General features: G+C 46.7%; 1 protein-coding gene across 1 annotated transcript in view; it reads left to right on the forward strand.

The window, feature by feature from the left end:
* Positions 1 to 16,993, forward strand: part of RANBP3 (RAN binding protein 3) — a 316,713-nt gene that overhangs the window by 98,198 nt on the left and 201,522 nt on the right. The window contains exon 9 of the mRNA XM_030219670.1: positions 13,733 to 13,849. Within this exon, the coding sequence (XP_030075530.1) occupies positions 13,733 to 13,849 (117 nt within the window). The remainder of the gene's footprint in view (positions 1 to 13,732; positions 13,850 to 16,993) is intronic.

Below are 16,993 nucleotides of genomic sequence, written 5' to 3' on the forward strand. Positions count from 1 at the left end.
ATCTACCCATGAAAGCTGGCAGCTTTGGTGCAGGAACTGAAATGCTTTTTTTTTAATGAATTTTTCAAATTTACATTTATGCAATAAAACATAAATTGGCATTCAGAAAAAATAATAGAACAAGTAAGTCAAGACAAAATAAGCAATAAACCTAATACTTTTTAGTCCACATTAAGTTGATCCAAGATCCAGGAAATAAAGTATTCAAACTTAGTTAAGTTAATAGAAATAATTAGAAACTAGAACAGATTGTAAGCTCTTTGAGCAGTGACTGTCTTTCTTCTATGTTTGTGCAGCGCTGCGTATGCTTTGTAGCGCTATAGAAATGCTAAATAGTAGTAGTAGTAGAGGGCCAAAGTGTCGCAGCCGGGACTAAAGCGCTTAAACAATCAAGAACTTCTACAACATTATTCTTTAGAGGAAATAAATTCTACTAACTTCCCTGGGTCAAAAAACAAATAATTTGTGGAATTCAAAGAGACGCTACATTTACAAGGAAATCTTAATAAGAAAGTTCCTCCAATTCTCAAAACTCTTTTCTTCTTCGTTGCGTATCTCTTGAGAGATCCAGGAAAATCTGTACTTTGACTCCCAGAAAAGGTGAGTTCATGTGGCGGAAGTAAAGTTTAAATATATTATTGCGGTCCAGTTCCAGAGCAAATGTAACCAACAGTGTAGTTTTTTCCGTTATAACCTCCATAGAGTTCTCTAGAAATTCTGTTAAATTTAAACCAGGTTGAGGATATATAGGTAATGTTCATGTTCCAGTACCGGAAATTTATTGTATTTTGGTAATGGGTGGAAAACCCTCTGAGGGGACACCCAATACCTCCCTAACATACTTTTTCAACATTTCTATTGCTGGAACAAGAGGAGATTTGGGAAAATTAAGGAAACGTAAATTATTTCTGCTAGCCTGGTTTTCTAAGTATTCTATCTTACGCTGCTGGAGGTTACTATTTTTTATCAACATTAATGTTGAAGAGTTCACTGTTTTTAAGTCTTTATCAAAAGTCTCCATTTTTATCGTTTGCTCCGCAATTTTAATTGTTACCTCGCTTTGAGCTTGCTTTAGTTCAGCCACATCTCCTCGCAAAATACCTGTTATTTGTTGTAGGTTAGCATTCAGTCCTTGTATTGCTTCCCATAAAATATCTAGTGTAACAGGCGTTGGTTTTACCAGAACTCCAGACTGCACAGAGGCTTCGCCAGTATTTCTTTCAGACCCTGAAGCTGTATGAAGGGATGTTCCCAATGGCGTCGACGATGCAGTGGGGCCTCCACAATCAGCCGCAGGGGTCCGACTTCCGGGTTCCACATACTGCTCACTCGCTGCTTTCGATTCACCTCCCGGTCTTGGAGGTGCTGTTAACGGGGGTGGACTTAATGACACTCCCTCAGCGCTGTGGTCTGATAGATCTCCCGGACCTCCCGAAGCGACCACCTGGGCTCCCAACGTTTGCAGTCCCGATTCCTCCAATTTCATCTGCTGTATAGGAGGGGGATCTACCCTGCCAGTGGAGGTAGGCACGCTGGGCTTTCCCTTCCTTTTTCCCATTTCGGGTCCGTGGTAACTCCAATACGCCAGATTCTAATGGGCGTCAGAGGCTGCTTCGCGCAAGTCTATTCTCGGTGCCATCTTGGGTAACTGAAATGCTTTTTAGTGCAGTCTTAGGATTATCTGGGCAATCTGCTTTCAAAATGTCCTGTACACCCACACTGGTAACAAGGACGTTCATGCTTAAAATCTTTAGATTTTTGGGGAACGCTGGAGGGTTTGCTGACAGTCTCTGAGGTTACAGGGATATTGGGCTTAGGACCTTGGTTGCCCTTAGATCCCGACTGTTGCGGATACGGACGGCTTCTCTAACTAGGGATGGTTACCCATAAAGATGTCAGCCAACTCAGCCGCTTTCTGTGCATTGCGGGGCTGGTGATCTTGAACATGTTCCCTCACCTCTGGATGACAACGCTGAAGAAACTGCTCCAGGACCATCAGGTTTTGGCAGTCCTCCAGGGTTTTAACTTCAGTTTCACTGAGCCACGACTGATGCTGGTATCTTAACTGGATCACAAGCTCGCTGTATCATCTGCCCCCTTTTTGCAAAGCCCGGAACTTTAGTGTGTAGGTCTAAGGGGTAATAGCATAATGGTTCAACAAAGCTTTGCGAACCTCCTCAAACTGGGAGCAAATCTCCAAGGACAGTCCTTCGAACATCTCAAATGCTCTACCAGTGAGCTTTCCTCCCAGATAACGCACCCAGTCTTTCTGAGGAATCTGATTGAGGTGGCAGATTTTTCAGAGGCAGTTAAATATTCATCAGTGTCACCTCGGGTATCATCAAACTGCGCAAATAATTTAGGCCCGATTTGGGCTGTGGATCCTACCTCTGGTGTTGGTGCAGAAGATGGGCTGGACCTTTGGATTCGAGCCATTTCCATCTCCAACTTCATTTTCTGCGGTTGGAATTCCCGCTCACGTTCTTTACGCTGCAGCTGGTCTAACTTCTGTCGTTGTTCCTGGTAGATCTCCCAGATTTCAGTGGGTATGGCATCTGGCCCTGCCAGCTCACAGACCTCTGCCCACAAGGAGAAATCTGCGCAGGTCGGTCCTGCAGCTCCTTGCTGAGGTCATTTGATTGCTCTGTTGTTAGGACGGGCATATCCGGTGTCTAACGGCTGCTGTCAGTCACCATCAGCATGCTGTTAATCTTCAAACACTACCAGAAAAAAACTGAATTGGGAAGGGACTCTTATTGTTACACTCATTCACTGTGTGTCTGAAAGTTACAGATTAAAAAAAAAAAACTCTGAACCACTCAGTGAATGGTGACCCTCACTCCACACACTTAACCTGACAATCCCGCCACTCTGCCATCAAAAATGGACAAGGTCTGTGATGAAACGCTTGGCACCTGCCTGGGGTTAACCCTGGAGGGTTTGTCCCCAGCACAGCTCAGGTTCATCTGCACCTGCTACTTGTGCTCTGCACTTGCACCTTTCACCCCACCGGCTGGGTCTCACTTGTCTCAGGGCGAGAATCCCACTCTCAAGTTATTCTGCAGTGATTTCTAGGTTACTGGGACCCACAGTTTCTAGGAAATACTCACAGACCCAAAACACAAAACCAGAATCGTTAGTCAGTCTAGGGCATCAGAGCCAATCATAGATTTGAGCAGTGAACCATATAAAACAGATGGAAAATTAACAGGAAATAATAGGTAAACAAGAATTAATATTAAAACTTAACACTTGTTCAGTACCTGAAAAGTGCTTGAGAAGCTTCCGGGAGTCTGAACTGGGTCTCAAGTCAGAGATGTTTACCTCTGTGCTTCCTAGCTGAGACTAAAAAGTTATCTCATAGCTTAGGCGGGAAAAAGAAAAACTGTCTCTTCTATTACAGCTTAAAAAAAAAAAAAAGACAATCGCTATCAACTTGCCAATTAGGAGAAATACATATCAGTAAAATAATACAGTTCATAGGTTTAGAAACCCACTGTTTCGTCACAGTCGATTAATAGCGATATTCAGCTTCACTAACCTGTTACGTTCTGTTTGTCCGAGGACAAGCAGGCTGCTTGTTCTCACAAATGGGTGATGTCCACGGCAGCCCCTCCGATCGGAGATCTTCCTAGCAACAGAGTTTGCTAGTCCTCGCGCGCGCCCGTCTTCCCGCCCGAAATTGCTCGTGTTCGCTAGTCTCCTTTTTTCCGCGGCTCGGGATGGCTGTTTTTTTGGTCGCTCCGCGTCCCTTGGAGATACCTCGCGATTCGGGTTTTTTTTGCTAAAATTTATTTTTTCTTTATCTTCTAGTGTTGGCCCGTAAGTTTTCTTTCGTGGTCGATTGCGGCTTTTTTCGCCGCTCGTTCGTTTTTTGGTGAGTTTTTGGTGCCCTTTTTTTCACCATCGCGGACTTCGATTTTGCCGGCGAGATTTTGCCGCCCATGTCATCGAAGCCTTCCAGCGGCTTCAAACCGTGCACCCAGTGCGGCTGGATAATCTCTCTCACTGATAGGCACGCTTCTTGCTGGGCACCGTCCTCAGGCCTGTAATCTCTGTCTTCTTTTGAAGAGGAGAACTCAGGCGGCGAGATTGGCCCAGTGGAACAGTTTGTTCGGGGCTTCATCCGGCGCGTCGACATCCTCAGTCCCGTGGTCCTCGGCAACGGAGCCTTCAGTACCGCGCCCAGCATCGACTTCGGTACCGCGTCTATCGGTACCGGCATCGACATCGAGGTTATCGTCTACAAGACCGGGATCGTTCCTCCTGAGGATGTCGTCAGAGGGTGCTTCGATGTCTGGAGTGCAGGTGAGGGCTGTCCATTCCCCTGCTGGTGGCGGTGAGCCCATGAGCAGGTCTCCGCCTGTCTCGAGGGCTCCCGCGGTACAGCCCCCCCCCCCCCCCGGGATCGACCCTCTTCGGACCCGGACCCGAGGAAGCGTTTGGATTCGACGTCTTCCTCTTCGGTACCGGGGGGTACCGATGCCGTGCGTCGTGCGAAGGCAAAGAAGCACCGGCATCGGTCACCCTCCAAGCGTGGTACAGAGAGCTCTGGGTCGCCGGTACCACCGGCACCCAAGCGTCGACATCGGGAGGACCGCTCACCCTCCATTCAGGAGGTGTCGATGCGTTCCCCTGTGGACAGCCCGGTACCGCCTCCATCCCCGGAACAGGTTCGCAGCTCGACGCCGGTACCGGCCCCACCGCCTTTCTCCACAGCCTCTCTGAACGAGAGCCTCAGGGCCGTCCTTCCGGGGATCCTGGAAGAGCTGTTTCGCCCTTCTCCGGTACTGGGGGTGCTTGCGCCGCCGGTGCCGTCGAGTGAGGCAATGGCTGGGCCCTCGTCTGCGGTGAGGGCGCCCGCCCCGGTACCGCTTGCGGTACCGGCAGCCTCCCAGGAGGGCTCCCCGGTGACGTCGATGGAGGGAGCTCCGTCGCTTCCGCCTCGGGAGTCCTCTTCTCGACGCTCTCACCGTGGCCGTGTTTCAACGGAGTCCAGGCGGGCGCAGCTTCGGACCGAAGTCCACCAGTTGGTGTCCGATACTGATGAGGAGGCCTCGTGGGAAGCAGAGGAAGACGCCAGATATTTCTCTGACGAGAGGAGTCTGACGGTCTTCTTTCTGATCCTACTCCCTCGCCTGAAAGACAACTTTCTCCCCCGGAGAGTCTCTCTTTTGCGACCTTTGTCCGGGAAATGTCTACGCCAATTCCCTTTCCTGTGGTCACGGAGGATGAGCCGAGAGCTGAGATGCTGGAGCTCTTGGACTATCCTTCGCCACCTAAAGAATCGTCCACAATACCCATGCATCATGTCTTCAAAAAGACGTTGCTGGCGAACTGGGCGAAATCTTTAACTACGCCCCTCATCCCCAAGAAGATCGAATCCCAATATCGGATCCATGGGGACCTGGAGTTGATGCGGACTCAGTTGCCACACGACTCTGGTGTGGTGGATCTGGCCCTCAAGAAGGCCAAGAGCTCTAGAGAGTATGCTTCGGCGCCCCCGCAAAGACTCTAGAACCTTGGACTCTTTTGGGCGGAAGGCCTACCATTCTGCAATGCTCATCGCCAAGATTCAGTCCTACCAGCTCTACACGAGCATACACATGCGGAACAATGTGCGACAGTTGGCGGACTTGGTCGATAAGCTCCCTTCTGAGCAGGCCAAGCCTTTTCAGCAGGTGGTCAGGCAGCTGAAGGCGTGTAGGAAATTCCTGGCCAGGGGGGTCTTTGACTCTTTTGATGTTGCATCCAGGGCCGCTGCGCAGGGTGTGGTGATGCGCAGGCTCTCATGGCTGCGTGCCTCCGACCTGGAAAATCGAATCCAGCAGCGGATTGCGGATGCCCCTTGCCGGGGGGACAATGTTTTTGGGGACAAGGTCGAACAGGTGGTTGAACAGCTCCATCAGTGGGATACCGCTTTCGACAAGTTCTCCCGCCGGCCGCCTTCAGCCTCTACCTCCTCGGGTAGACGTTTTTATGGGGGAAGGAGGACGGTTCCCTATTCTTCCGGCAAGCGTAGGTACAATCCTCCTTCCCGCCAACCTGCTGCTCAGGCTAAACCCCAGCGCGCTCGCTCTCGTCAGCAGCGCGCGCCTCAGGCCCCTGCGGCTCCCCAGCAAAAGTCAGGGGCGGGCTTTTGACTGGCTTCTGCAGAGCAAAGCCGACGTTCCAGTGCCTGTGCCGGACGGCCTACCGGTCGGGGGGGGAGGTTAACATTTTTTCACCAAAGATGGCCTCTTATAACCTCCAATCAGTGGGTTCTCAAAATAGTCCAGCTAGGGTACTCTGAATTTGACCTCAATGCCTCCAAATTGCCCTCCGGGAGCTCAATCCTTCAGCTTCCAGCACAGGCAGGTACTTGCAGAGGAACTCTCCGCCCTTCTCAGCACCAATGCGGTTGAGCCCGTGCCACCGGGGCAAGAAGGGCTGGGATTCTATTCCAGGTACTTCCTTGTGGAAAAGAAAACAGGGAGGATGCGTCCCATCCTAGACCTAAGGGCCCTGAACAAATATCGGGTCAAGGAAAAGTTCAGGATGCTTTCCCTGGGCACCCTTCTTCCCATGATTCAACAGGACGATTGGCTATGCTCTCTGGGCTTAAAGGATGCCTATACGCACCTCCCGATTCTGCCAGCCCACAGGCAGTATCTTCGATTTCGTCTGGGAACACGGCATTTTCAGTACTGTGTGCTACCCTTTGGGCTCGCCTCCGCGCCGAGGGTATTCACCAAATGCCTAGCCGTAGTAGCGGCTTCTCTGCGCAGGCTGGGAGTGCATGTGTTCCCTTACCTCGACGATTGGCTGGTAAAGAACACCTCCGAGGCAGGAGCTCAGCAGTCCATGCAGGTGACTATTCGACTCCTGGAGCTGCTAGGGTTTGTGATAAATTATCCAAAGTCCCACCTTCTTCAAGTTCAGAAACTCGAATTCATAGGAGCTCTGCTGGATTTCCAGACGGCCCGTGCCTACCTCCCAGAGACCAGGGCCGACAATCTGCTGACCCTTGTCTTCTCGGTGCGGGCGTCGCAGCAGATCACAGCTCGGCAGATGTTGAGATTGCTCGGCCACATGGCCTCCACGGTTCACCGGACTCCCATGGCCCGCCTTTTTATGAGATCTGCTCAATGGACCCTAGCCTCCCAGTGGTGCCAAGCTGCTGGGAGCCTAGAGGACGTGGTTCGTCTGTCCACGAGGTTTCTTCTCTCCCTTCATTGGTGGACAAAGTCAGGACGGATTTAGTGAAGGGAAGTCTTGCCTCACCAATCTAATGCATTTTTTTGAGGGGGTAAGCAAACATGTGGACAATGGGGAGCCGGTTGATATTGTATATCTGGATTTTCAGAAGGCGTTTGACAAAGTGCCGCACGAAAGACTCCTGAAGAAATTGCAGAGTCATGGAATCGGAGGTAGGGTATTATTATGGATTAAGAACTGGTTGAAAGATAGGAAGCAGAGAGTAGGATTGCGTGGCCAGTATTCTCAGTGGAGGAGGGTAGTTAGTGGGGTCCCGCAGGGGTCTGTGCTGGGTCCGTTGCTTTTTAATGTATTTATAAATGACCTAGAGATGGGAATAACTAGTGAGGTAATTAAATTCGCCGATGACACAAAATTATTCAGGGTCGTCAAGTCGCAGGAGGAATGTGAACGATTACAGGAGGACCTTGCGAGACTGGGAGAATGGGCGTGCAAGTGGCAGATGAAGTTCAATGTTGACAAGTGCAAAGTGATGCATGTGGGTAAGAGGAACCCGAATTACAGCTACGTCTTGCAAGGTTCCGCGTTAGGAGTTACGGATCAAGAAAGGGATCTGGGTGTCGTCGTCGATGATACGCTGAAACCTTCTGCTCAGTGTGCTGCTGCGGCTAGGAAAGCGAATAGAATGTTGGGTGTTATTAGGAAGGGTATGGAGTCCAGGTGTGCGGATGTTATAATGCCGTTGTATCGCTCCATGGTGCGACCGCACCTGGAGTATTGTGTTCAGTACTGGTCTCCGTATCTCAAAAAAGATATAGTAGAATTGGAAAAGGTACAGCGAAGGGCGACGAAAATGATAGTGGGGATGGGACGACTTTCCTATGAAGAGAGGCTGAGAAGGCTAGGGCTTTTCAGCTTGGAGAAGAGACGGCTGAGGGGAGATATGATAGAAGTGTATAAAATAATGAGTGGAATGGATCGGGTGGATGTGAAGCGACTGTTCACGCTATCCAAAAATACTAGGACTAGAGGGCATGAGTTGAAGCTACAGTGTGGTAAATTTAAAACGAATCGGAGAAAATTTTTCTTCACCCAACGTGTAATTAGACTCTGGAATTCGTTGCCGGAGAACGTGGTACGGGCAGTTAGCTTGACGGAGTTTAAAAAGGGGTTAGATAGATTCCTAAAGGACAAGTCCATAGACCGCTATTAAATGGACTTGGAAAAATTCCGCATTTTTAGGTATAACTTGTCTGGAATGTTTTTACGTTTGGGGAGCGTGCCAGGTGCCCTTGACCTGGATTGGCCACTGTCGGTGACAGGATGCTGGGCTAGATGGACCTTTGGTCTTTCCCAGTACTACTTATGTACTTATGTACTTATGACAATTCGATCCAATTTGATCCTGGGATGTCCCTTCCAGATTCCTCAGCCGCAAAAGGTGCTGACCATGGACGCATCACTCCTGGAGTGGGGAGCTCATGTCGATGGGCTCCACACCCAGGGGACTTGGTCCGTCCAGGAACAAGGTCTACAGATCAACCTCCTGGAGTTGCGAGCAGTATGGAACGCTCTGAAGGCTTTCAGAGATCGGCTGTCCCATCAAATTATCCAAATTCAGACAGACAACCAGGTTGCTATGTATTACATCAACAAGCAGGGGGGCACCGGATCTCGCCCCCTGTGTCAGGAAGCCGTCAGCTTGTGGCGCTGGGCACGCCGGTTTGGCATGTGGCTCCAGGCCACCTATCTGGCAGGCGTAAACAACAGTCTGGCCGACAGATTGAGCAGAATCATGCAACTGCACGAGTGGTCGCTCAGTTCCAGAGTGGTTCGCGAGATCTTCCAAGTGTGGGGCACCCCCTTGGTGGACCTCTTTGCCACTCAGACCAATCACAAGGTCCCTCAGTTCTTTTCCAGGCTGCAGGCCCACGGCAGACTAGCGTCGGATGCTTTCCTTCTGTTTTGGGGGGAAGGTCTCCTGTACGCGTATCCTCCCATTCCTTTGATAGGGAGAACTTTGCTGAAACTCAAGCAAGACAGGGGAACCATGATTCTGATTGTTCCTTTTTGGCCTCGTCAGATCTGGTTCCCTCTTCTGGAATTGTCTTCTGAAGAACCGTGGAGATTGGACTGCTTTCCAACCCTCATCACGCAGAACGAGGGGGCGCTCCTCCATCCCAAACTTCGGTCTCTGGCCCTCACAGCCTGGATGTTGAGAGCGTAGACTTCGCCTCCTTGGGTCTGTCAGAGGGTGTCTCCCGAGTCTTGCTTGCTTCCAGGAAAGATTCTACCAAGAGGAGTTATTTTTTCCTCTGGCGACGGTTTGCTGTGTGGTGTGATGGCAAGGCCTTAGATCCTCGTTCTTGTCCTACACAGACCCTGCTTGAATACCTTCTACATTTATCGGAGTCTGGTCTTAAAACCAACTCTGTAAGGGTTCATCTTAGTGCGATTAGTGCATACCATTACCATGTGGGAAGGTAAGCCGATCTCGGGACAGCCTTTAGTTGTTCGCTTCATGAGAGGTTTGCTTTTGTCGAAGCCCCCAGTCAAACCTCCTACAGTGTCATGGGATCTCAATGTCGTTCTCACCCAGCTGATGAAACCTCCTTTTGAGCCACTGGATTCCTGTCATCTGAAGTACTTGACCTGGAAGGTCATTTTCTTGGTGGCAGTTACTTCAGCTCGCAGAGTCAGTGAGCTGCAAGCCTTGGTAGCTCATGCTCCTTATACCAAATTTCATCATAACAGAGTAGTCCTCCGCACTCACCCTAAGTTCTTGCCGAAGGTGGTGTCGGAGTTCCATCTGAACCAGTCAGTTGTCTTGCCAACTTTCTTCCCCCGTCCTCATACCCACCCTGCTGAACGTCAACTGCACACATTGGACTGCAAGCGAGCATTGGCCTTCTATCTGGAGCGGACAAGCCCACACAGACAGTCCGCCCAACTTTTTGTTTCTTTTGATCCCAACAGGAGGGGAGTGGCTGTGGGGAAACGCACCATTTCAAATTGGCTAGCAGACTGCATTTCCTTCACTTACGCCCAGGCTGGGCTGACTCTTGAGGGTCATGTCACGGCTCATAGTGTTCGAGCCATGGCGGTGTCAGTGGCCCACTTGAAGTCAGCCACTATTGAAGAGATTTGCAAGGCTGCGACGTGGTCATCTGTCCACACATTCACATCTCACTACTGCCTTCAGCAGGATTCCCGACGCGACAGTCGGTTCGGGCAGTCGGTGCTGCAGAATCTGTTTGGGGTTTAGAATCCAACTCCACCCCCCTAGGCCCATTTTTATTCTGTTCCAAGCTGCACTCTCAGTTAGTTGGAAAAGTTTAGGTCAATCTCAGTTATGTCCTCGCCGTTGCGAGGCCCTATTGACCATGTTTGTTGTTTTGAGTGAGCCTGGGGGCTAGGGATACCCCATCAGTGAGAACAAGCAGCCTGCTTGTCCTCGGAGAAAGCGAATGCTACATACCTGTAGAAGGTATTCTCCGAGGACAGCAGGCTGATTGCTCTCACCTACCCGCCCACCGCCCCTTTGGAGTTGTGTCTTCCCTTGCTTGGTACGGGACTAGCGAACACGAGCGATTTCTGGCGGGAAGACGGCCGCGCATGCGCGCATCGCGGGCGCGCGCGAGGACTAGCATACTCTGTTGCTAGGAAGATCTCCGATCGGAGGGGCTGCCGTGGACGTCACCCATTTGTGAGAACAATCAGCCTGCTGTCCTCGGAGAATACCTTCTACAGGTATGTAGCATTCGCTTTAATATGGTGTGCCAAGTTGTTTAGCAGAATTTAACTGGGCAGGAGCCTCTCCTGCCCAGTTAAACCCTTTTGGTGGATTATATGCTAGATGAGAAGAGGGACAGAGGAGATTCGAAACAAACATATAATTATGAGGTAAAAAAAAACCTCTGAAATTTGGAATGGCTATGTAAAGCTTTATAGTACAAAAGTCACAATTTGCTGGATGATAAATTGACTGATGACAATACAGAGTAAGTATTGGGATAGAAGAAAATTTTGCTTAAAAATATTAATGTCTGGTACTTCACCTGATAATTTTTTGATTGTTCTGCAAATTGTATTCTCCTGTGGTTTGTACGTAGAATTGCTTTTGTTTTTCTTTTTGGCTTGTAGGTGAAGGAGTTTGCCTTCCACTTTCAAAGACAATTTCACTTGGCAAAGTTTAAGAGGTGTTTTTTGTAACTGCTATTAATGATCAGGGACTCTAAAGCACTCAACTATGGAATGTACTACCAAAAGCCACAAAAACAATACACGACCTAACTAACTTCCGAAAATCACTAAAAACCAAACTGTTCAATAAGGCATACCACAATGATCCATCCTAAATACCAGATGACGAAACCAAACTCTCTATACTTGACTGCCTCAGTTACTCTGTCACGAATGAACTTTAACGCAATGTCACTTTATTTCTCATTATGAATATGAACTCTCTATACTTGACTGCTTAATTTACTCTGTCACTTATGAACTTTAATGCAATACCACTTTGTATTTCTCATTCTGGAAATGGCGATTGCTATTACGGAATAATGTAAGCCACATTGATGTAAGCCACATTGAGCCTGCAAATAGGTGGGAAAAAGTGGGATACAAATGCAATAAATAAAAGCTTTTTGTATGATTTATATGTGGTTTCTGCTCAAAAAATCCATTTGGAATTTATACAAGGGTTAAATAAAAAGTAATGCCTCTGCCTCCACCTCCACAACTTTTGTTTAAATGAAGATATTGTAATAAGGAAAATCATGCTTGAAACTTGCTCTTTTATTACATATATTTAGTTTTCTATATAGTTGCCACCATTTGCCACACTTTTTTGCCAGTGATGGATGAGTTTTTGAAAGCCATCATAAACGAATTGTACATCTTGTCTCTTCAACCAGTTGCTCACAGTTTCCACCTCTTCATTTGAGTCAGATTCCCCCAAAGGTATTCCTTCAATTTTGGAAAAAGATGGAAATCACATGGTGCGGTGCTAACTTTAGGGTGGATGGTGTAAGCCTGGGAGACGCATTTTCGCAATTGCCTCTGTGGCGTTTGTCATGTTGCAATTGAGGCACCTCATTTGGAGAGAAGTCTGTGTGAAGAGGATGTTTTGCTATTGGTTGTGAAACAGAAGCATGCAATGAACACTGCTGCACATAGATTGTTTATGGTGGTGACTCTAGTGTTGTGTGTACCGTGTTTCGCTGGGCCAAAAAATGTAAAGCTTGTGGACCGGAAAGGGCTCATTTGTGTTACCCAAAATGAAGTGGATGACCCAATTTAGCAGCGGATGAGTCTTTCACGAAAAAGGTTTACAAACTCTTTAGAAAGACAATTGTAGGGTCACTCAAACCATTAGTGCTTCTGAACTCTTCTAAATCATTCTTTTAATGTTTTCAGGGTTGCAGTGTAATGCTTTGAGTGGTCCTACAATTGTCCTCTTCAGGTTTGTTAACCTTTCTCATGTGAGACTCATCCGTTGTTGTAACAGGTCATCCACTTCGTTTTTGAGCCCTTCCCAGTCCCCCGACTTTACATTTTATTTGGCCCAGCAACCCACAGTACCCACAACAATACAGTCATCACCTTAAGCAATCTGTGTTTGGCGGTGATTTTTAATTGGAGGGAATCCTTCAGCGGTCAGATAATTCTGTTTTGGCACAGTGCTTAAATCGCATCAAGTGTTCACTGCATGCTTCTATTTCACAACCAATAGAGAAACAGGCTCTTCACACAGACACCTCACCCAACTGAGGTGAAGGAAAAAATTTCAAAGAACAATTGAACATGTGTAGTATGTCGGTACTGGAGGTAGACGCATTCTTACTTTCATTTAACTCTTGTAGTACATGATAGCAGAATAGTCCATGTGCATTGTTATAACTTTTCACAGTCTGAATACAGTGACTACATCCGGTGTTTCTCAGTGCTGACACAGTACTTGTCAGCTTTTGAAGTGGGGAAACAGAATTTTATCCAGTCATAACTGGGCAAAGTGAGGCATAGTCTGGCATCATGCTCTGCCAAAGATTATATAGTGCAGTGTTTCTCAACTCTCTCATGGAGACAAGCCTTGCCAGTTGGGTTTTCAGTATCTTCACAAATATTTATGAGAGAGATTTGCATATAATAGTCTCTGCGCTAAACAAATTTGTTTCATGCTTATTCATTGTGGTAATCCTGAAAACTTGACTGGCTAGATCTGTTTCCAGGAGAGGGTTGAGAATCCCTGATACAGTCCCAGCAAGCCAAGATTAGAACTGTACTTTCCATTTTTCACTCCTGCAGTTCACTGCCTGTTTTGCATTTGGGAATGACAATAAAATAATACAATCAGATGAAAAAAGACAGAAACCAGTGTAAAGAAATATGGCTGAGATACTTTTCTTAAAAATCTTTTTGTGAACTCCAAGAGGTGTAAGATGAGTGTTTCCGCCCCCCCCCCCCCCTCCCTTTTGGAATAAATTGTTTATCACTGCTGATCTTTATTCAAAGGTTCTGCTTGTTTTCATAGGATAATGAGCCTCAGAATAATGAACCTAATGGCACTAAGAACGAAAACTGCGAGAAGAATGAAGAGAATGCACAGCAAGATTTTGTATTTGGGCAAAATCTAAGAGACAGAGTGAAGGTATTTATAAATGTAATTGTGACAAACCTTAAGACTTTGGGACACATATTAATCTGGTTCATCATTTTGCCCCAGTTGAAATAAGACAATCAGCTCCTTGGATATCTGTGTAGCTTTTCATTTGCTTTGCTACCTTTCCAGGATAGCTACCAGAAGGAAATGAAGTGAGTTCCCTGCCAAAATGTTTAATGAGGACACAACTGTAAGTAGTTTAAATCAGTGGTTCCCAAACCTGGTCCTGGAGGCACCCCAGCTAGTTAGGTTTTCAGGATATCCACAATGAATATTCGTTAGAGATTTGCATTCACTGCCTCCACTTCATGCAAATCTCTCTCATGAATTTTCATTGTGGATATACTGAAAACCTGACAGGCTGGGGTTCCTCCAGGACCAGGTTTGGGAATTAAGCACATTTTATTGACACCTGAATAAGTGATAGTTTTCTTCTAAATTTTATATAATATAAAATATACAGTCAACCTTACAGACTGGATCACAAGAAAAATGATAAAGACAGGGTGCTGAAATAAAATGTAAATGCAAAAAGCTACTAAGATTTCACTGCCGGTGCTTTTGTCATCCCTGGTACTACTGGTCCTTGAAGACTGATATATTACAATTCTGGATCATACTGGTTAAACAGAAAGGGGCAGATATACCTAGCGTACTTCATCTGAGCTTGGCAGTCCAGCTTAAAATCATTGCAGAGATATTAATGATCTGATTACCTGATGAATGAATAGAAAACTTGTGGGTTCGAATAATGCATTATTTTCACTCAAGACATGACAGTGCTCTTACACATCTATCATAATTTTGACAGAGGTGGAGAAGCCTGGGCACAGTTAATGCTTCACTAATAGGGGTTAATGGTCCCAATCTGTACCTTCTCCATGCAAGGATGAGCCCACTTAGGTCTGAGAACATCTCCAGTGCAAAAATCAGTGACTTAGTATAGGCAAATGCTGAGGAAATAAATTTACAGCCTTGAACAGTGCAGTGGACTTCTGATATATTGATAGAGTGGTCAGTTGATTACCCTTTGATATACATGGCATGTGGATTGTTTCCCTTCTAATCATTTATACTAAAACCAATGTTCACATTATCACCAGCATTCTGTATTTTATGCTGGAATGGCAGACACTATTGGTATTTAACATTGTGTACAACAAAGTATGAAAGATTAACTTTCTAATCATGCTTATCTAATGCTGCAAGTACCAGAAATGGTTAACTTTGCAATGTTGTCCTGATGCAGAACATGCATTTAGATTTTACCTGCCTCAGTGAAGACTTAACTACAGAGCTGTTATTGGCTTAGCTACTAGCATGGGTGTAAGTTTACAATATAATTCAAAGCTTAACTACATAAGCATTCCCGTTAGTCCAGGTATAATTATACATTGTTTTGTAGGGATTGGCCATTAGAATAATTAATTACTACAGCTATTACTGTGAAACATTTTTATAGTGCTACTAATTTTATGTAGTGCTGTACAGGTGTACAGAATGGAGATAGTCCCTGTTCAGTGAATCTTAGGCTAGTTGACAGTCTATGTGGTATTTTCTCATATATTTATATGCAGAAGGTTAAATTAGGCAAAACTTTTCAACAGGTTTTTTCGGATGAAGATAATAGGCTTTGCTTCCAAACAAGATTGCTGATGGATTCTCTCTAGAGATTTATAGCAAGACACTTTATCAACCACAGAAATTGATGATTGTTAATGCACCATATCAAGTGGATTTATCCTGACACAGCACTTCTAATGCTATAAAGAAAATTAGCTGTGGTCTTAAAGTAGTATTCCTTAGCATCCTTACCAGACCAGTCCAGAATTGTAGGTTGCGTCTGTCAACCTGCGGATGGGGACAAAAAAAAGTCCTATATTCTTCGCACAGTAAGAGCATCGTGCTAAGTATTTCTGCGTCTGCAGTGGATGGTTATAGGTGGACTGTGCAACTGAACTAGTTACTGAAGCAACTTCTGACCCAACTGGAGAACTGGGAGTTGACTGAGCAGAGGAATACCTCACTTGAGGTTAAGACACAGTAAATTTAATTTGACCTAGAGAAGGGATGATATTCAGAGGAGTCTTAAGTTATTCCCCCCTCCCCCCCCCCCCCCCCCCCCCCCCCCCCAATCTTGTTCACTGCTGTTTTCTTCCTTGCCGTTGGCATAGCAAGCGAAGTTCCTGAGTTACAATGGATGTTTCTTGGTCAAGATTTTCAGTCCGCTAAATTTTTAATATTTAGAGTTGGATCCCTACCAGAGGGACTTTCCCTTCATTAGGCTTATTCTTATGGAGAGTAGTGCTCACTTTGGTTAATTTTAACAGTCTGAGGTCCTTGAGCATGATGGCTTTTTTTTTTTTTTCCCCTCTTTGGGCCTTACCTCTTTCAGAGAACAACTGTGAAGAAATGAGAGCCTGTGAAAGCTTCCCTTTCTATAAAGCTATTCAGGCTCTGATTTAAGCATAATGGATTTCTTAGCAAGCAGGCCTGCACTCTATATTTAGTACTCCAGTAAGTGGAGAACAGCTAATCCGCCTGAGGGAGATGACTTAAATTCCAGTAGTTTTCATAGAGACCCCACCATCTGTGCCCAGTGCAAAGAGCTCCTAGCTCTCAGAGAATAGATACATTCTCTTGAGGCTAGAATTGCAGACTTGGAAGAGCTGAGGGAGGAAGAGAGGTACATAGAGGACATCTACAGGGACTTTGTAGAGAAGTCCACCTCCAATCTGGCAGCCCCTGTGTTGCCTTGGAGGAGGGAGGTCTCCTAGAAGGAGAGCATCACCCTGGTGAAGTAGGAAGTACTCCTGTAGAATGCACTATCCTCTTGCACCGAGAATAAGTCTCCAAGAATTTCTGCCCAGGCTGGAAAGGTTAGGACAGCTGTTGTAGTTGGTGATTCGATCATTAGGCATGTAGATAGCTGTGTGGCTGGTGGATGTGAGGATTGCCTGGTCACTTGCCTGCCTGGTGCAAAGGTGGCAGATGTCACATGTCACCTAGACAAGATCTTAGATAGTGCTGGGGAGGAGCCTGCTGTCTTTGTACATGTGGGTACCAATGTCATAGGAAAATGTGAGAGGGAGGTTCTGGAAGCCAAATTTAGGCTCTTAGGTAGAAAGCTGA

The sequence above is a fragment of the Microcaecilia unicolor genome, chromosome 11, assembly GCF_901765095.1.
Source record: "Microcaecilia unicolor chromosome 11, aMicUni1.1, whole genome shotgun sequence".
Lineage (NCBI taxonomy): Eukaryota > Metazoa > Chordata > Amphibia > Gymnophiona > Siphonopidae > Microcaecilia > Microcaecilia unicolor.